The following is a 22095-nucleotide window of genomic DNA, read 5'->3' on the forward strand; positions in this document are numbered from 1 at the left end:
ACGCGTACTCCCAATTTCAATTAATAAATTACACGTTAACCATACATTTATGTTTAATTTAAATTATAATTAAACAGTTAAAACCTTAATAACGTACGTTTAATTAATAACAACTGGAATAACACATGTATGTATTAATTTCCATTGATAATCAATTACATAAATGCGTTATTCTAATTAATTGAATTTATTGGCACACTGAAGTGATAATAACGGCGTAATCATTTACTTAATTTTGACACTTTTGATCTTCCATAACTTTGAAGGTGCTGTTTTTGTAGTTCGGCGAGTCTGCCATTAGAGGGAGCTAAATGATGCATGGAAACTTGACGCAATGGCGGAACTGATCATTTGTACAGTTACACGCGTTTGATGTTAATACTTGCAGGATGTGTTAATAAAGACAATATGTTTAATTGGCGTGATTGTGTACGTGACTAAGTTGAGTTCCAGATAGAAGCGGTCTCATTTGGAAGCATTTGGGATGGAATGGAACCAATCATTCGGTCAATGAAATTTTAGCTGTAAGTCATCATAAAAATAATAATAATCAAGTAAGATTAAATTACAATGTCGAAATGCAATCTAAATGTTCCCATTTCTATTTTATTTGCTGGTAAATGATGAAACGAGAAAAAAACGGCATACGCCTACATTTCCCATGATGTCTTTCGCTAAGGGACCCCGCCCTCTACTTTCCATAACTTCAGTCTGTCGGATTTTCTGTTTTGCTGTGATTTGATGGCTTGTTGGTATCCGCAGGACTTGCTCCCTCGTCCTGCACCCCAATAGACGACCCTCTGCCTCCTCATCGTCCCCGAGAGACACTAAACATACTTTTGAAATCGCAGCGTTGTTGGAAAGATGTACACCGCCTGGTCTCGGTTTACGGGACTTTAGGAAGATATTTTTCCTCGAAGCGTCACCAGGAAGACTCACACGTTTTTTTTCTGCACACGGGCCGTGTTGGTCCAGAGACACGAGAGGACAGAGAGGTGGTTATCTCCGAGCTGTATGGCTGTCAAGTTGTCGCAGGGCTCGTTTGCTGGACGTGAAAGGCTATGAGTGTCGTGCCAAGCCAAGACGAGGGCGGACAGGCGATGCCAACTGGCTAACAGCGCTAACCCAGGCGGGGATTACCATGCGGACGCATACTATTTAGCACATTTCTCGACTTCCCTCCCCTTGCTTTTTCAAAACACATCTCGCTGTTGTCCGACGACCGAAACAAAATGCAGCCATAACGACGGGTGAAGTCGGGTAAGATAGCTCTCGTCGCTGCGATGTCGCAGAAGCTAGGAGCACACAAGTTGGCCATGGAGGGGAACGTGCAGCAAAAAAGCACCCCGCTAACTCGGGAGCTCACGCGGATATTCAGCAGCTACAACAAACACTCGGCTCTGCTCAAGAAGAACCTCAAGGAGACCAATGCCTTCTTCCGGGAAATTAGACAGAACTACAGCAACGCGTGTGCATCGGCCATGAGCTCGGAGTCCGCTTCTCTGGAGGCAGGTGGGTCAACATCCTCCCTTCTTCAGCATCCTTGCAAACACGCATATACTTATTGTGCACATTGATCATTTGTCTGTGCCAGTTATACCCAAACACTGTGTAAAATTACCCAATTTAATTGGTTGAAAAATGATCATTTATTTACCTCTTTGTTCACCTATCTATGTCAACGCTGTATAGTGACACGAAGAAGAATTCCAAGCTTTTCCACTAGGTGGCAGAACGTACAGTTCACCTGTGTATACACCTGTTGCCATTCGTGCTGCAGAATACAGTGGTGCCTTGAGATATGAGTGACAAGATACGAACCGTCGGACGATTTTGGGCTTGCGAGCAAAAATTTGAGATACGAGCGCAGTGAGGCGTCAACGAACTCCACTCAATTCGCAACAAGCAGCAGTTTAGCAGCTCGTAAACAGTTCTTAAAAAGAGGGTGTTAATTGCCACTCCCAGTTGAAGCTTACTGTCAAACAAAACAAAACAAAGATGTTTGTACATGTTTAAAAACAGTGGCTGTGCTGTCGGAAAGGCCATTCAGCTTAATGCTAACAAACGTCGTAAAACACCTAGATGGGCTAATTCATATTTTAATTTCCATTCCATTATTCAAAAACAGGACATTATTCAATTGGCAGTGCAGAAAAATGCACAAACATTATTATTCAGTTGCTGATTTGGTAGGTAACATGCCAGAAAATAGGCAAAAGTGTTGATCATTGTTTTCCAAATTAAAAGCAGATGTTTTATTTTGAAAAAACATCATCACTCTGCTTTCATGGAGTATAATTGTTTTGTATTGAACTAAACTGGCCCGGATTCCACACCGAGTAAATACATTTGTGAGATCATAATTATTTCAGTATATACTGAATACTTTTTGTGACGTTTTTCTTCGCTGGTATAGCAAGAGATTTTTGCAATGCAAAATATGTGCCTTGGTTCAAGAAAGGTTCGGACACACTGGTCCATGCAATGTCACGAAATTTCCAGAAAAGCCATACTGGGGGCAAGGAGGTTAGAACACATGTGCTGACTCAGTCAGAGTGTTAACACTACAGAGGGCTTTATGTACACACTGAATCATGTTTGGTACTTTAAATACTGTACTCCCACTGGACACATCATTAGATGTATGGATTATGCCTTAATAAAGCTAACAATGATACGTTTTGATGGACCCTTTCACAATGGTATAAAATTAATAATTATGAATGTGTTTATTGTTTTTAGTGGTGCATCATACTGAGAAGATGCTCTATCTATTCCTGGGATGTTTTTTTTAAATGGAATGTTTTAGTTAAAATAAATATATACTTAATTTCACTTGATTTCAAAATGTACACATTTATTTGCTAACCCAAGTTGGGTGTCATGATGACAGTCTGTATGGCTGATTGAACGTTATTTTGTGCGCTGTATCCTTCTCCGTCCTCTCGTATGCCCATTGAGACGCAATGTCTGCAAGTATATACTGTTGATGATTTTTTTAATTTTCCATTTTTAGATCGATTCCAAAGCCATGCATATCAGGTTGATCAAAGACCGAATTTTCCATAGTTGTGAATTGTGAAGGTTGTGTATGTGCCCTCTAATTGGCTGTCCACCATTCCACGGTCTTCCCTTGCCTTTGCCTAGTCAGCTGGGATAGGCTCCAGTTTGCCCTCAACCCTAATGAGGACAAAATCAAATATTTTATTTTTGTCAATTAGATTGCGCATGTGAGCTCTGTTGTGACTGATTTAGTAATTTCCTCGAGATGTGATGTGATGTGTTGGCAGATAATGACTTCAAAAGATGTTTGTTTTCAAATATTCAGTGAATGATTCATCCCTCCCCCTGACAAATGGCACCCCCACAAATGGCACACACCTGTGTATAAAGACTAAGCGCTTGCTGCTCAACATAATCTTCATCTTGGACTGAACAGCGCTAAACATTAGATGAGTCATACTCAACAGAAAGCATGGGATAATGCTCCCTTTCATGGGAGAAGCAAAGCACGTGTCCTCACTTTCTAAAACACTAGATTCATCCGGCCTTACATACAGTCCCCGTCAAAAGTATTGAAACAGTACAGCAAAATTCATATCATGGCATAAGTTGCATTTCTTCACAGTATCTGAATATATCATGATATTATGATATTAATGGTAAAAAAACAAAAACAATAATAACTTGATTAACTAATCATGTCTTAAAGGCTAGTTTAGTTATATAATGACAGAGAATGCAAATTGACCAAATAAATAACATCGATAAACCAATTAGCACAAGTTAGCACTCCCTCGTGCAAAATAGTACAGGCTAAAAAATAATGTTTTCAAATAAAAGAATACAACTGGATTTTAATTAAGTTTTTTAAAAATAATTAAAATATTTGTGTCAATGGGTTAATTAGCCTTTATCAATTCTGTTTTCAACTTGCACAATTAATAATATCTTTAAAATTAACACACAAGCACTTATTTTGGCAATTTGTAACTGCATTTGGATAGCTTAGCAATTAGCATGGCTTTGCCGTCTTTCTCCTGTTGCTACCTCCCATTGTGATAATGATACTTAACAGAAGTGTAGCATTATCACTGTCCAAAGTTGTTTAACAAATCTAGATGTAAATAGCATGAAATTAAAGCTGGAATTCCAAACTTTTGTCTCATATTCATCTTTTGATCTGAATCCCAATTATTTATAATATACAACAAACCAAAGGAATTGACCTTGCCATTCCGATACATTTGGAGGGGACTTTATCTCAACATAAAATAGCATCACATGATGTCAACTTAAGCGATTTGTCCTAGTCTGCTTGCTACAGTATATTTTATGGAGCTTGAAGTTGCAATACTCGGACCACTTTTAAGCATTGACAGTATGTGCTGTCTGTCTGATCACAATCAACGGTCCAGTAATGAGGCGAGAAATTAAAAAAATAAATACATCTTGTGCTACTTTCTTCTGTTGCCTATGTAACCGTTTCAGATTGTGATGAGTCACGCTGACGCAAAGTCAGTATGGCGGACACTGGATTGCCTTGTACAGTGACTTTGATCTGAGAAAATATCCAATTCTACACGTTTGTCTATATTTTGCCTCTTTTTACACAGGCGTCCTGCAGAATTCCCCTCAGAGATCTAACAGATCACGTGGCATTTATCCGGAACGCAGTGTCAATGGGCATTGAAGCATGAAATCATTTAATTCTTTACATTCTATTTCATTGTTAGTGCAGTGCTATTTTTATTATTTAAAAAAACAAACCCAAAACATTACGTATTTTTTGTTGATGTTCTATGTGGGGCTGAAATTAAAATTTTATTTTATTTGGTCTCTATAACGGGCGGGTCTTGATCATAACTCCCTCGATAAACGGAGATTCACTGTAGACATACATTGATTATGTTTTAATGAACCTTGTTGTTAACCTTGGTTTGTCTCTCACCACAGGGCAATTGAGCTGCATCGCTTTCCCCACTCATGAAGAAGAATTCCTGCGTAACACTGTGGGCGCTGCCCCATACATCTTGGTGCTGGGCCAGAACTGCACTGCCCGCTACCAGCTGCTCAACTGCCTGCTGGGAGAGAGACTGCTGCCGCTGGGCCCCGAGGCCGGCGAGGCTTGCGGAGGCGTCCAGGGCACCCCGTGCAAGAGGCGCAAGTTGTGTTTCACCCACGGGAGACAGACGCGGCTCAGTCTGGCGCTGCCCGGCCAGTACGAGCTGGTGCACCAGTTGGCGGCGAACCGCGGCCGTTGGGATACGGTGCCCCGCGAAGATTTGGAGATCCACGAGGAATGCGAGGACCCGGCGCACAGGCTCGCTGAGCTGGAGATCACCCTGCATCATCATTTACTTCAGGTTGGTTTTTGTTAACGGAATCTATATTGGTTAGCAACATTCCGGTTACTGTCAAATGAGCTGGCCTCAAAATATGTCATTAGATTTGGGCAAAATCACACATAAAGGCTTTTATTTATGTAGAGTGAGTCAATATTTGAGGAATGTTTGGAATTTTTCACTTTTTAAACAATGGGTGAAAGATGGTTTGAAGAGTGAAACGTTTTGTTTGAAGGTGCTTCATATGTATTTTTGCTATAAAATGGAACGTCCTAAATATAACTGTAATCCATTCTGTGATGCCGTTCCTCTTCCAATTAGTTCTAACTTCAAAACATGTTTTTTTTCTATAATTATAATTGAATTAATCTTTTCCAGTGCCTGACGGTCGGCATCAAAAACTCTTAACCCTGCTGGCAACATTTGAATATTGTTAACTGTCGTACATGTTTACCGCTGTGTAATAATAATAATAATAAAATACTTTCACCAGGAGTACACGCAGCTAGAGTAAACATATAAATAAATATCAATTATGCACCGTCGATTGTACGGTACAACTTAGCAAGCAACAGTAGAAAATTGCAGTGAGGCAGTGATGAACAAGAAAGGGGGAGGGATTACGCAGTGTGCCTGGGAGGTGAGTCTTTTCTCACTAACCTGTTAACCCACTTAAACAGCTAACTGGGATGTACACTATAAAAAGTCTACACACCCTTATTCAAGTGCCATGTTTTCCTGATGTGAAAAGTGGACTAAGATAAATCAATTAATTTGACCTAATAATACTCAATTGAAAAAGAGAGAGAGGAAGTAAAGTATTGCTTTCTGGAGATTGTTTCCACATGTTCTAAATAGTCAATAATACTCCTCGTTGCTATTGGCCTCTAAGGAGCTTCCCTTATCAGTTTTCTTCTGGTCTTTTTATCAGTTTTGGAGAGAATTCAAGTTCTTGTTAATTTCACTGTTGTGCCACATTTTCACCACCTCATAATGGCCTCACTGTGTTCTGGTATATTTAATGCCTTGGAAATTCTTTGGAGGTTCTGCAGACCATGACTAAGGTCTACGAGAACACTTGAACTTTATTTTGGGCGCATCAGAAGCACTTCAGGTGTGTCGTGACTCGTGACTATCATTAACATGAGTTTGAATGTGATTGGGGTCGGGGGTGTGTAGACTTTTTATATTCATTCGACATTTTGTCAGTAGTAAATGTATGCAACAGGTTCAATTTCTGGTTTCCTATTTGTCTCATCATTTGTGGTGGCAAGACAAAAAAGAAAAACACTTGTGGAATTAAGCCTTGGGGTCGTCACTTAGCCAAAGTCTCACATGATAAGCTGCCATCTCACATGACGTCAGGCATAATGGTGGTTCGACCTCATTTTCTGCTTGAGTTATGAGGCATATTTTCCATCATGTTGTTGGTTTGTTTGAATTGTGTGAATATGGCAACCACCGCAAACATTGTTTTGAACATTGGCTGACGGGTGAAGTTATGTCAAACAATTTAAATTCTTGTTCACAGTTTTACAAACCTGCTCCAATGAAAGCCGAAAATCCGAATCAGCTGGGGGGGGCAGGGGAGCGAATCGATTTTAGGACAGTAAGTGCTCAGTCACGTGTGAGGCGGAACATTTTTGTCATCCAATTGCTGCAAGTCCCTCATGTCAAACTCCGAGACGCCAGGCCTGGTGCCTGCCTCAGGGCAGCCCACCCTCCTCGCCCCTTTACGTAATGCTGCTGGTCTGGTGCGATTCACATGACTAGGTCGTGTAGGGAAGGAAAAAAAATAATAATCCAAACACCTTTGATATGAAAAAGTTGCCATAGATACTACTAAATCGTCGGCATCTGGAAATATGTTCGGTAGCTGTGTAGCTAGAAAAGTGCCAAGTGCTGGAATATATTTCATAAGTGTTCGCTATTCATAATCACATGTCGCTTCAAATACTTTGCATCTGACCTCAATTCTTGATGAGAGATTAGCAATCACATTTACAGTCTATTCAAATTTTACTTTTGCGTATTTGAAGTTGATGAATGTTGTCAGCCCGGTGCTGATGGAAATGCTTATGGAAGTTTGCTTTTAAGAAGGTGTGGAAGATTTTCACGCGCCAGGTCATGAGCACATGTTCCTTCTTAGGGGCTAAACCAGCCTGAGGTTTCTGCTCAATGAAAGAGAGATTAGCGTGTTTGGGTCGGTGTTGTGAAGGCACAGAATCTCTCTGCTCGCTGTGGTATTCATTCACATACTGCTGCCACAGTCGCAGCCACCCGCGGATGTGGAGACACTTGCTAATTAGTCCTCCTAGCGTGGCTCTTATTTCGGCACCCAAAGGACAAAGGGTCCAAAGCAGTTCTCGTATTTGTTTGAAAGGTACAGAACGTGTCAGCGCTCCACGAATTCGCACAAGACAGTCAACTTGTTAATAAATGCCCTGCAACTTTAGCAATCATGCAGTCGTCTTATTTCTTACAGTGCTCAATTAGCTTACTGGATCATATTGAATGAGGAAATAAATAAATAAAAACTCGATTTTTGGACTTTGAGGACAAAAATAATAGTAGAGCTGACTGTCACTCACGAATCTTTTTAGAAGTACGCCTCTGAAAATAACACTTAAGTTTGCTAGTGTTCATTTATTTTTGACTTTATAGGCATTAGGCCTTTTTTGTCACCTGGTGTGCACTCAAAACCTACAAGAAAACTTAAAATCAAACTTTATTTTTGTCCCTTTATTTATTTATTTATTTATTTTTTTGTATTTTTTCTCTGTCTTGCTCACTGGCAGCCATGCCCCTGACTGAGCCCAACATGGCTTTGGGCGGCGCAAATATAGTGTTAAAATGATTAAATATAGTTTTGAGTCGACCTATTGTTTTGGCCATCTTTGCAGAGTTAGACCCTCCCCCACCCCTCAGTTCTTAAAAAAAAAAAAATCCAACCACACTGACTTTTTCTTGCAGGCTCTTTGTTGAAATCAAGATTCAAACACTGTATTGATCGGAATGCTTGCAGGCTATCTTTGTTCCAGAAAGGCAGCTCAGTTGGTGTTTCTTGGGGATGGGACTGACTGTCTCCTTTGTGTCGCTATGTCTGCCTCTTTACCATCACGACCTCGCTTCCAAGCTCATTTTTGTTATTTATTTATTCAAAGGTTAGGCAAATGCTACTGTTACTGTGTAGCTAGTAGGTATTAGTTGCTGACTTCTCACAGATACAACATGAATTTACAGTGGAAGCGCTAAGGTCGGATATTATCTTCTCATTGTGAATGTTAACATCATGAAAATTTAGATTGACCAGTTTAGGTTAAAGTAACCAAATTGTTAGCTTACTGTACACTTGGAATGGCCCAAAATGCGTTCAATGGCCTAAATTTGCTCTCCACTCCCTGCCAAAGGAGATAATCTTGTACTCTAGCTGCATGTTTGCCTACATCGGCTTAGTTAGAGCGTTGTCTCTCAATTGGCTGCCTAATGTTAAACGGTGAGTCATAAAACAACAATGAGCTAAAGCAGATCATGGAAGACCGTAATGTTGGGTGTGTCATGACATAGTAACAAACAAATGTCATTGTTTTTTTATTTAAATCTTTGAGTTACAACTGTTTTTATTAGATTGGCTGAAATAGTCAATCTGAAGATTGAAATGGCTGGTCGATGTCACCATAAAATACATTTTCTGATCATAATAATAATAATAATAAACCTGAAGCAAATGACAGTGGCATTATTGAAAGTTTTGTGTTTTTGGATCCCCCCCACCCTCCTTTCTGGATTTGTTTTATATACAGTGTTCCCTCCTTTTCCGCTGGGGTTGGGTTCCAAAAAATACTCACATTAAATGAAATCCATGAAGTAGTCAGCTTTATGCTTTACATTTATTATAAGGCTCTAAAACCACTCACCACGTTGTTTATACACTTTTCTCATCGCGGCATTGACATTTTCTCACATTTCTCTCTTGTTTAAACAGTCTCAATGTTCAACCCTTCATACATTTTATAAAACAGGTAGGTTACATTACTGTAAAAAAAAAGCCTGCAAAATTGGACAAAAAAAATCTGCGAGACCGCGTTATAGTGAGGAAAAACAGGCCTTAAATGTTTTTTTTCCCTCCAGCATTACTCTTACCATCCTTGATATTTACTAACCCCATAAAGACAATTTAGCATGTCATTGGCAAAATTCAGTGCAACCTCTGTGACTGTCTTTGACAAACTAATTTCTTGTCATTCGCAACAATGTGAAAATTCTACTTAAGAGTGTTTCATGTTTTCGGGTCGTCTTTCTTGTTAAGCCGAGTCGTGCACAGTACAACGTTTGTTCGGTCCAGCTATCCTCTTTGAAGATACTAGCACTGCCCCCCCCCCCCTTCCAGAAGCTGCAAACCAGAACAAATTCCAAATTACTGACTAAACTGTGCCCTAAAATTACACTTCGTTGAGCTTCTCAAATGATTTAATGCATCGCTGCTCAAACCACTCCACTGCAGTGGAAGCTAGCAATAGCAGAGTCAGACATTAGCCGAAAGCTACTTGTGGCTAACCGCGATTGCCACTAGTCTTAATGGATTCATATCAGCGGAAAGGGCCAAGGGCAACGGCACAAAGTGAAGTTTCATTGCCAGATTATGATGTCCATTAATGTGCAGACTACAACTGTGTGCTACTTAAACTACTTAAAGGTGGAGTCTTTTTACTCAGAAATAAACACTTTATAAACACTGGATGTGTACCCATGAAATCCTTCTCAATCAACACCTCTGGACTTCTGTTAATGTGTGGTGGTGATTTAGTCATAAAAGGGACGTTTCTGGGCGGAAAGTCGATGTTTACCCCTCCAGCCAAACACAGAGCGGGGGGGCATCTTGCTGAAGGCAGGCGCAATGTTGACGAGAAAAGTGGGAAGTTGAGCAATGGGAGGAGTCCGTTTTGTTTACAAACAGAAATGGTCAAAACTTAAGACCGCATCTTTAATTTCTCAGAGAATAAACGCTATGGCACTGCACTGTGTTGTTACTGTCATACTTAATAATGGTTATACTTGTTGGAATACAAATGACCGTGGTTTATATTATAATATGCTATGATACGTTATGTTACGCTACGTTACGTTATGCTATGCTAGTGTTTCTCAACCAGTATGACGTGGCCACTGATCTGAATATATGACTGGATAGCCGATAGCCCATACACGCCCGTGCAACCCGTTGAAGTCACATGGCGGCCATCTTGCTCCTCTCATCTCACAAGCAGACTATTGTATAAACTATACAGTATATGTACAGATTAGACATATACATACAGCTCGTGGGCAGTTTGTATAGGGCCGGGTGGTGGGGGTGGGGGTTTGTGGCAGGGCGGTGACTATTTTTGTAACAATTAATAAAATAAAATAACAAATGGACGGTATGTGCTGCTCTAAAGACCCCCTTTTTCTTTTATCGCTCAGTTCCTTAGACAACAATATAAGATTTGGCAGAAGCATCTTTTGTTGAATTATAGAATTATATTATATTTTTGTCGCAGTCACACCTGGCATAAGTCGCTGGACAATCTAAACTATGAAAAAAAAGTGTAACTCATAGTACAAAAAATACGGTATTTAAGGCTTATAGGATTTTGAAGGATCTTGGGAAAATGTGCTTTTCCGGCCATCATTTTACCGTAGCTGTAAATTGAAATGAGCCTAAAATATTTGTGTTTCCTCATCAGGAAGCAAAGGTGATGGTAGTGCCTTGCGCGAGCGTCCAGCCCATGGAGGAGGCCCTAGAAGACTGCACTCGCAATGTGATCCCTATCATACTGTACGCCATCAAGGAGGACTCCTTAAACACAGAGCAGGTGGCCGAGCTTTGGAAAGTCAAAGAGATGCTCTCCTTTCCCATCTGTTTTATCCGCCTCCCCGACACGATGCCCACAGCCTCCCCGGAGCCCACCCGCCGCGTAGAGAAGGATAAGGAGCGGGAGAAGAGCGCCCTCCATAAGCAGCTGCTCTCGCTTGGCTTTCTTAGCGGCCCAACGGGAAATTGCTCCTGCGGGGCCCCCACACAAATGCCCACCCCGGGTGCCAAGCCGCAAAGCATGCTCGGTGAAGCTTTCGAAAGACTACACAGGCTGCTGGTGCCTTTTACACGGCAGGTGCTTCAAAATCAACAGGTGGAGGCCGCCAGCCTGCTCAACGGGCTCCACTGTCGCTGCCTGGATCTTTTCATCAACCAGGTCAAATAAGTTCTCCCATATAAGCATGTGACCCTTATTGGCGCGTTCCTTCAAGAGCTCGTCTTTAAAATGCACATGAACCAAACAGTAAGCAGCATTTGTCCTTTCTGCTCACCCTGCAGGCCTTCGACATGCAGAGAGACCTGCAGATAACCCCCCGTAGGCTGGAATACACCCGTGAGAAAGAGGGGGAATTGTTCACATCCCTCATGGCCATTGCTAACCGCAAGCAGGAGGAGATGAAGGAAATGATTGTGGAGACACTTTGCAGCATGAAAGAGCAATTGCTTGAGGATGCTGCCAACTTGGAGTTTACGGGTGAGTTCGCTTGCAGCGGGCGCGTTATAAAGAGGTGCCCTTGTCTTTATTTTAGCAGTCTCATAATAATAACTTGGAATCATCGCGGTTTGTTTGCCAACATTTTACAATAACTAAAAGTTGTCATGAAACACATTGAAATTATTTCAAATGTTTAAGCCAATATTCCTAGGATATACTGCCATTTAAATACTGCAGTGCACTCTAAACTTTGTTTATGGATGTGCTTAAAAAATAAATATATATATATTTTTTGTATCCTGTTTAAAACATTTTGTCGTGTGTTTTTATTATCAGCTGAGTGTTTTAGCTGTTGTAGAATGCAAAAGGTTTGCCCTATAAAAGAAGGTGGTTGTGACATGGCAGACTAATCCTCTGGGGGGAAATGCCATTATTAGCTGCCATTTTTTTTCCTGAAGGAGGTTTGATGTGGGATCAGAAGAGGAAAAAGTTAGCTTGACCTTTTTTTAGCATGCTATATGAAGTGATACCTGCCATCTTTATGGTGAAACATAAAAAAACCCCTTCAATTTAGAAAATTAAGAAAAAAAACACTTTTAATAATGAACAGTTCTTAGAGATTAAAAGCAAACATATATTGTACTTAGGGCTGGGCGATTTGGGAATCTCGATATTTATTTACCGGTATTTTTATATTTATTTTTCCCAGTCATTCAGGACGATTACGATTTTACTCGATTTTAATTTTAAAAAAACAACAACAAACATTTATTTAAATGTTTCATTTATTAAAAAATAATTCCTGTACAAAATGTTCAGACAACAATAATGTGTACGGATTCTAAATCAGTTTTAAGATAAACCTAGCATTCCGTTTGCGCTTAAATAATTAAACAATTAGCTATTGTAAACATGTCTTCTAAACCGCCCATCCAGCATTTTGCCACGTGTGCAAAATTACAACACACAGTAATATTTGGATGTAACAGAACATAAAAACATATGCAATAATTCAGAAGACTGAACTTAAATCTATGCGGAAGATTCAAGTGATATCATTAGAGACTGCTGGTCAAATGATCAATCAAGCTGACGTGCAAGTGTGTGTAATTGCAAACCTATTCCCTTTGACTGCAGACATAATCGTAACAGCCAACGGCGAGCCGGTTACGTCAAAGGAGATCAAGTCTTGCATCCACCAGATCCAGGAGCTGATTGTGTTGCGTCTGAATCAGGCCGTGGCCAACAAGCTCATCAGCTCCGTGGACTACTTGAGGGAAAGTTTCGTCGGAACGCTGGAGCGATGTCTCAGCAGTCTAGAGAAGTCCAACTTTGACTCGTCCTCGCACAACATCACCTCCAATCACCTCAAACAGGTGCGCAGACCTTCGTCTTTACAGTACATCACACACAACTAACAGATTTGAGCAAACTTTTATATCCTGAGTTCTCCTCAACGTTAACTTGCTCTGCGTATCTCTTGTAGTTATTAAACGCCGCCTATCACGTTGAGGTCACCTTTCACTCAGGATCCTCGGTCACGCGTCTCGTGTGGGAGCAAATCAAACAGGTAAATCATTCAAGAATCCAGCACGTTTTGGCGTTACACGGCGATCGGTGCTTCCTGAAGTGACCACGCGCCTCTCCCAGATCATTCACAGGATAACGTTCGTGAACCCGCCCGCCATCTCGCACGAATGGAAGCGCAAAGTGGCCCAGGATGCCATCGAAAGTCTCAGCGCCGCCAAACTGGCCCGAAGCATCTGCTCCCAGTTCAGAACCCGTCTCAATAGCTCCCATGAGGCCTTTGCAGCATCCCTGCGTCAGGTTAGCATGTCCCATTTTCCTTTCTTCCTACGTATTTGCACAAATGGTGCTAAGCGTATTTACGAGCAGCACCCTGTGAGAGCAAACCACAATTACATGATTCAATTGTAAATGATTTTCTTTAAAATTGTGTCTCAAAAAAACTCAAATGCTTCTGAAAATGAGCTCTACCGCTCTCATCTTTCTTTCAAGTATGTGCAGGAAGCAAATTAACCTACCAAGGTAATAAAGATGTACAGAATGATGCACCGTCTGAAACCATGGCAACCAAAAACATCCCCTCCATGGAGGTGGGGAAAAACTGACATAATGACAAATTCAGGTTGTGATTTCCAAAACTACTCTGGCCTGATTTTTTTACATCAAGCATTTCAGATTAAAGATGATGATGTTTAAGTTTTTTTCTTTTCTTTATATTAGACTGTGGATGGACCAATAATCGGAAACTATAGAGAGCTATGGTATTTACTTGTTTAAGTTTCCATTTAACTTTTTACTGATAATCTTGTGAGCTTGCTGAACATTTTGTTAGAAATTTAAAAGGATATGTCCATTGTCCAAGATGAAGAAAAAAAAACAATTTGAAAAGTCAGAAATTTATTTGACATGCAGTCAAGATTGGCATTTGCATTTTAAAATATTTTGTCGCCAATATATACCCCCCCCCTTTTTTTTTTACTGAAAATTAATATCGGCTCCAAATATCGGTTATCGGTGGATGACTAATAATCGGCATCAGTATCAGCAAAAAACATATCAGTCTATCTCTATATTATACATACTCAATTCAATATCCAATTGCATATTTCTTGCTAACACTGTGCGAAGCCTTTCGATGAATCTCGGAAGGCTTATGGCAATCTGGTCTTTCCTGGAAGGTTACATTGTAGTTACCCTGTATTGAGGACATAAAAGCAGATCAAATCTCGACATTTCACTTGAAAGCATTCACAGAATCACATGCGTTCATTATAGCTCGTTACACCATAGAGCGCCTCATGTCATGGACATAAACGCTGTCACGGATCCGATTTTGGAGGCCTGACGCCAATTCTATGCTGAATGAGCAATTTCATGCAGAGACAGTTTATGAAGATCATCACAGCTGATATGTTCAGCATCCCTTTACATCTCGCATCACTCGTGCTTAAGTGAAGTACTTAAATTGATTAAGCCGCATCTCACTCTTTAATGGCCTTACAAAACGGTTTGTGCAAAGTTTTTTTTTTTTTTAGCTGTCATCACATGAGAGCTTGTGTGGCTCTTTAATAACATTGCTTGCAATGAGAACAGAAGAAAGTTAAAATAACTAGTTTTTCACACATTGGGAAGAATTGTGTGCCTTTGAGTAGTGTTATCTTACCTGTGTGTATTTGTTTCCTCAGCATTTGTGTACAAATACTTGTTATTTGAAGGACTATTGCTCCCGAAGTTGATGCTAACTTCCTGTTGGCATTTGAACGGGATCTTCCCTTCACTTGCATTAGCATTAGCATTAGCACTAGGCTCGCGATGTGTTAAAAACGAAGTTGTTATATATTATATATAACACTGTATGTAATTATCCTTATCGTGTGTTTAGTTTTACAGTTGACTCCAACTGGAGTGTCGTTAAACAGCTTAAAGGACGCTTAGGGACGGCAGAATCGCACTGATTAGTTCTGCGCTAGCTAAAAGCTACATGGCGCATCCAGGGCCCTTTCACAACGTAGGAAACTTTTAAACGCACCGCAGCATTCTGCACATTAATCATTTTTCTTCGATCATTACATTTTAATGATCGAGAGAAGCCAAAGTCGAAATCCCAATAAAATGTCAGTTAATCGTCCAGCCCCAATATAACCCATAAAGTGGTCTGCTTTACAAATGATGACTCCTGTTGAATTGCAGTTTTAAAAAATCATCTTTCATGGCTCATTCACATTTTTAGAAGCAAAGAAACCTTTCAGTCGTGCAAACACTGCAGCAATCCAGCGCCAGTGTGAACTTGGCTTTCAGGCCGCTCTCACGCCAACTTTGAGGGTCTGCCGCAAGACTGATGAGAACGCAAACCTGTAGGAGGGAGTTTATGAAAAGGGATGCTTGGACAAACATTGATTTACGGCGGCTGTCAGCTCAGAAAAATAACATCCATCCCCTTCAGTTTGTGTTGGCGTGGAACGCTGCATTTATTAATTTGACAAACGAGGAGGAGGAGGCCAATGCTGCTCGTCAGTGAGAAATGGAGGCCATGGTGATCAAGTTACAATGAGTTTGTTTATAATGGAGGAGTTGATGAATGAAAAGTCGTAATGACAAACAAAACGCTTCTGATGAGGCATCTTGTGTGTCCGTTTGCAGTTGGAGGAAGGCCACACGGGTCGATTGGAGCGCACCGAGGACCTGTGGGTGCGCGTGAGGAAGGACCATGCCCCTCGGCTGGCCCGCCTGTCGCTGGAAAGTCGCTCCCTCCGAGACGTGCTGCTGCATGGTGAGCAGGATTATACTGTAATACTTTTGGATATTTTATTATTGTTAGTTTTTTTAATAAGCAGAAATTTTTGTGTTTATTAGTTTCAAAAAAATGCTTTATTTTATTTATTTTTTGTCTGGTGGACAAAAAAAAGTCACTAAGTAATGTTTAAGTAACCTCCAATTGTCTTGCGGGCGTGGGAGTTTAAAAAAATAAAAATGCACATAAAATAAATGGCTGCGCAAGTGTGTATCCCGAACGGATATTGAATTAATCCCGCTCCCGTCTGGTGCCGTGAGGTTTTTATCCTGTCCCGTCCCAATCCTGTAATTAAAGGTAAATTCACTCCCATCCCGCGGGAATCCCATGACCGAAAAAATGTTAGCCTCTAGTACTCTTTTCTGAAAATAGCTCACCAGTGATGAGACACTTGAATTACTAAGAATAATAAAAAAATTGGGAAGAATTTGTGCCTTTGTGTAGTGTTATCGCATCTGTGGGTATGTGTTCCCACAAGATTTGTGTGTGGATATTCGTGATTTGAAGGAAAAACACTCCCGAAGTCGATGCTAACTTCCTGTTAGCATTTGAATGGGATCCTCCCTTCGCTTTTAGCATTAGTGCTTGGCTAGCGATGTTTTAAAAACAAAGCATGTTTTGTATTTAAATATACAGTAGATGTAATTCTTAACTCATTCACTCCCAGCCATTTTTACTGAAGCAATCCCCTTCACTTCGGCTGTTTTACTGGATTTTGACTGCTTTTGCAAGGCCCACAGAATATTATGTTACTACCAAAAGAAAGATTAGTCTTTTCTTTCATCAGGGGGGAAAAAAGTATATTTCTGTTTCCGTTTTGCAGCAATTAGCATTAGAATATAGCTAAGTTTCACCATTATTCACCCCAAAAAAAATTCAACATGGTCCTGGTTGATCTCTTTTGCTCTGCTGCCACCTGCTGGCAGTTCGTTTAATAACTACCATTTCTTCAACCGTTCTTTGCAGTTGAAAGGCTGTATGCTCTAGCATAAAAAAAAAAATAAAAACATTGAAAAAAACGCATAAATGCGTCTTTGGGACACTTAAAACATTTAAAATAAAAAGTATTTCTACGTTTTTGAGAGCAAATAAGTTAACGTCGTGTCTTTAGTAACTCCCAACTGCTGTGTCATTAGACATCTTAAAGGACACTTAGGGACAACAGAATAACCGGAATAACATAGGCTACACACTTGCTAGTTGCTAATGCTACGCAAGCAAAATGGTGCATTCGGGGTACTTTCACAGCGTGGGAAACTTCGGCTTTCTTCGATAACGTTTTAAGGGGAATATAATCGGCGTCCGATTATTAAAAACACTGCGGTATTTTTGCTCCCTCACCCCATGCCTATGACCATATTTGGACTGTCAATGTTACCGCCTGACAGCGACAATATCGCGCATTCGTAAGATTAACTTCACATTCCTTTTTGTCGATGCGTCTGATTTGCCTGCGTGACAGATGCCAGTCGTCTTCCAACAGGTAAACCGAAGATAGGCCGCGAGCTGGGCCGCGGCCAGTACGGAGTTGTGTACCTGTGCGACAGCTGGGGGGGCCGCTATCCATGCGCCCTCAAGTCCGTGGTGCCACCCGACGACAAACACTGGAACGACCTGGCTCTGGAGTTTCATTACACAAGGTGACTTCTCGTTGACAAATCCAAACTGTCTTTTGGTAATTGTTTGACCCACTTATTGAGCAGTCTTTAAAAGCAGCAATTCATATCATGTGATCGATGCCCTTGCAATGCGCACCGCTTCTAAGAATTCAGTTTTTGGCCCGTTGATGCTTTTTCTTGCAAAAGTGTCTTCTTGGCACGCGCTCGCTGGAAGCGTCACAAAGCCGAGGAATGCGCGCTCAAGTCACAACTTGTCGCTCAGGTCACTGCCCAAGCACGAGCGTCTGGTGGACCTGCACGGTTCCGTTATCGACTACACGTACGGGGAAGGCTCCAGCATTGCCGTGCTGCTCATCATGGAGCGGCTGCACAGAGACCTCTACACCGGCCTCAAGGTGACCCCTCGCCTCGTTTGTCAATCAAAATATTATACGGGAGCGGGCTTGCTTGCTTGCTTAAAATTACATTTGACGTATGACTGCTGATATCGTCTCTGAATTGCAGCTTTTCTTTTCCTTGAAATGTTTTGGCTCTTCTTCAGTCTCACTATTTGGCTTTCTTCCCGGTTGAGACGAGCAGTTTGAGTTTTTGCGTGTGTACAGAGCCGCAGTATTTCAAACTCGGAAGGTAAACTATTTTCTTGCTCAGTCAACGTTCCTTTTATGTTTTGTTTTTTTTGGTTCATGTCAGGCCGGTTTGTCACTGAGGGAGAGGCTGCAGATCGCTCTGGATGTTGTGGAAGGGATCCGCTTCCTGCACAGCCAAGGCCTTCTGCACAGAGACATAAAGCTCAAAAATGTTCTGGTAAGTGCAAACTTGATCATCTAAGCACTGACAATTGATAAGCCCACTTGTATTACGTTTCATGTTTAGTTGACTATTTTTAAGCACGGATTTTGTTGGGCATCTCATTAGATCAGGGGTCAGCAACCTTTACTGTCAAAAGAGCCATTTTAGGCCAAATCAATTATTAAAAAATGTGTCTGGAGCCACAGAACATTTGAACATTGTGATGGACAAGAGCTCCACCATAACACCATAACAAAAAAATATGCAGCATCCAATATGTTTGTTCTACCTTTCACCTTCTGTTTTTGGATTGATAGATTTTTTGGTCATTTTGTTTTTCATACATTTTTTTTACATTTTTTTGCCTTTGTCAAATTTCTGACATTTTTGGCAATTTTATGGACATATGGTAATTTTCTGCCTCTCTTCTTTCTTTTTTGGACATTTTATGGCTATTTTGGACCTTTTTTTCTACCTTTTTTTTCCTATACATTTACTGACATTTTGGGAAATGTTGTGGACATTTTATGGTACTTTTCAGGATTTCTTCTTTTGATTTTGGACATTTTATAATTGCCTTTTGAATGTTTTTTTCTGCCTTAAAAAAATAAATAATAATGTTTACATTTTTGTCAATTTTGTATACATTTTATAGTAATTTAGGAGATTTCTTCTTTTGTTTTTGGACAATTTATTGTTACTTTTTGAATGTTTTCTTTTCTGTCTTTTTAAAAATAAATTTTCTGACATTTTATGGTCATTTTCTTTTTGTACATTTTCTGTTTAGTTTTTTAAATTCAATTATTTGACATTTATGGCAATTTAATGGACATTTAAGGTGAATTCTTTGCTGTTCCTTTTCCTTTTGGACATTTTATGGTTACTTTCTGAACATTTTCTTTCCTGCCTTTTTATTTTATTTATTTTTGGGCAAATTCATGTGCATTCTATGTTAATTTCTTCTTTTGATTTTGGACATTTTTTTCCCCTCCTTTTTTTTAAATAATAATACATTTCTGACGTTTTTGGCAATTTTGTGTACATTTTATAGTATTTTTGGGGATTTCTTCTTTTGTTTTTGGACACTTTATGGTTACTTTTGGAACGTTTTCTGCCTTAAAAAATTGTCTGACATTTTTGGCAATCTAATGGACATTTAAGGTGAATTTTTGCTTTTCCTTTTCCTTTTTGGACATTTTATGGTTACTTTCTGAGCATTTTCTTTCCTGCCTTTTTAAAAATTAATTTGAGGTAATTTCGTGTGCATTCTATGTTAATTTTCGGGATTTCTTTTTTTGATTTTAGACATTTTACAATTACTTTTTAAAGTTTTTTTTCCCTCCTGCCTTTTAATTTATTTTTTTATTTTCTTAAATCTGACGTTTTGGGCAATTTTGTGTACATTTTTTATTATATATTTTGGGGATTTTTTCTTTTGCTTTTGGACAATTTATGGTTACTTTTTAAACGTTTTCTGCCTTAAAAAAATTATCTGACATTTTTGGCAATTTAATAGACATGTAAGGTAAATGTTTACTTTATCTTTTCCTTTTTGGACATTTTACGGTCACTTTTGACATTTTTAGGTAATTTTTTTAGTCTTTTTCATCGACCTTTCAGCTCTTTTTCTGACAACTTAAAATTTTTGACTGACATTTTGGGAATATTTAATTCTTCATTGTTTATCTAAATCAATTGATTTGAATAATATTTTATCTACAAAATAAAAATAAATATGTAAAGAATAATAATTTCTTCATTTAAAAAAAAAATATTATTATTGATGCACAGGCATCCACAGGAGAAGTACATGTGGCTCCAGAGCCGCAGGTTGTAGACCCCCTTGATTAGCCAATGGATATTTTGACTCTGACTCACTTAAGGATAGCTCCACACTGGTTCAATTGTTTTGTATCGTAATCTAAAGATTCTGAAGATAAAAGAATAGTAAGGCCTAAGAAGTGCACTAACAAACCACCACTGTTTTCTTATTTACGCATTCCATTCACATTAAACACTGAAGTTGTCTTCTTTTTCTGTCAACTCGTCACCATTCGGCAGCTTGGCCACCTCTTAGTTGTTTATAGCTCTATCTCGTGTTTACTCCTCTTCCTTGCTTCCTTTCACACTGTAGCTAGACAAGCAGAACCGTGCCAAGATCACCGACCTGGGCTTCTGTAAACCGGAGGCCATGATGTCCGGCAGCATTGTGGGAACCCCCATCCACATGGCACCGGAGCTCTTTACAGGTACCATCGTATACATAAGCAAATGGTGGCCGGTCCTTTTAATGGCGTCTCCTCACAGGAAAGTATGACAACTCTGTTGACGTCTACGCCTTCGGGATCCTCTTCTGGTACCTGTGCACCGGATCCGTTAAACTCCCGGAGGCCTTTGAAAAATGCTCCAGCAAGGATCAACTCTGGAATAATGTCAAAAAAGGTGATCGAGCACCTTGAGATGCGAATTAAATTTATTCTGTGACCATGCCTCATAACTACAAAATGAAAACGCTCAAAGTTCAAAGGTCGTCCTCAAAAATCACCCCGTTTCGGCCCGCAGGTGCCCGACCCGAACGCTTGTCCTCCTTCGACGAGGAGTGCTGGCAGCTGATGGAGGCCTGCTGGAACGGCGACCCTTCGCAGAGGCCCCTGTTCGGCATCGTGGAGCCCGGCCTGCAAAGCATCATGGTCCGCCTGTGCAACGACTGCTCGGAGCAGAAAAGCAGCAGCTTGGAAGACTCGAACTGAAAACACTCCCGACAAAACTAACGTGCACGCGACGGGGGATGGCGGTCGTCAAAAAGTATTTTTGTCGTATTTATGAACGGATGCGTGACGGCCGCAATTTGTGACCCGTGACGTTGTCCTTCTTGTTCACATGTGGGATTTATGTAATTTATGAAGGGGGGGGGGATACAGATGTTTGCAAAGTTGTGTGTTTTATTGTTTACTTGTATAGAAGTCCTCCACTTTGACATGCTAACTGCCACTCGTTCACAGAAAAACTTTACTAGATGCAACTTTTAAATGTCGTCCGTTACAAGTGTTGTGAGCAACAAAAAATAATTATAAAAGATACATTTTAGATTGTATTTAATGTCTGCATCTACACAAACACCTTTTTTTTTTTTAAATAAAAGGATATGTTACAAGTCAGATGTTCTTGCCATTGAAATAAGTTTTCCAGCCTTTCAGTCATGTGACCTCTAATGTTCAACAGACTTTTCCATTGTCCGTGTTTTCCACTGGAACAAATGAATATTCTGCATGAATTGTTCCCGCCTCACATTAAGCTCCCTCCCACAAGCTATTCCTCATTTGTTGATGTAAATAAGTACGTTTTAGGGGGAGGACGTGAGAAGCAGCTACATGTGGATATATGTCGTTGGGGGTCGGAGGTGGCTTAAGCCAAATCCGTGAGAATCTGACCTCGAGGTCAAGGGTGAAATCCCTCTGCAGAGGAAACATTACAAAAATTAGGGTCACTGTCTTGTAATTGCTAACTTTACG

The 22095-nt window shown here is 40.2% G+C and overlaps 1 protein-coding gene across 1 annotated transcript; it reads left to right on the top strand.

The window, feature by feature from the left end:
• Positions 1-690: 690 nt before the first annotated feature.
• Positions 691-21741, top strand: dstyk (dual serine/threonine and tyrosine protein kinase). The gene is made up of 14 exons (XM_086087664.1): positions 691-1512; positions 4957-5366; positions 11072-11578; positions 11701-11896; positions 12995-13233; positions 13344-13427; positions 13508-13684; positions 16025-16154; positions 17659-17815; positions 18057-18189; positions 18485-18598; positions 20718-20832; positions 20891-21025; positions 21146-21741. The coding sequence occupies exons 1-14, from the start codon at positions 1284-1286 to the stop codon at positions 21331-21333; spliced, it is 2814 nt and encodes a 937-aa protein (XP_085943790.1). The 5' UTR covers positions 691-1283; the 3' UTR covers positions 21334-21741.
• The last annotated feature ends 354 nt before the right edge of the window (positions 21742-22095 follow it).

Source organism: Leptonotus elevatus, chromosome 10 (assembly GCF_054856555.1).
Source record: "Leptonotus elevatus isolate MCC_2025b chromosome 10, RoL_Lele_1.0, whole genome shotgun sequence".
Taxonomy (NCBI): domain Eukaryota; kingdom Metazoa; phylum Chordata; class Actinopteri; order Syngnathiformes; family Syngnathidae; genus Leptonotus; species Leptonotus elevatus.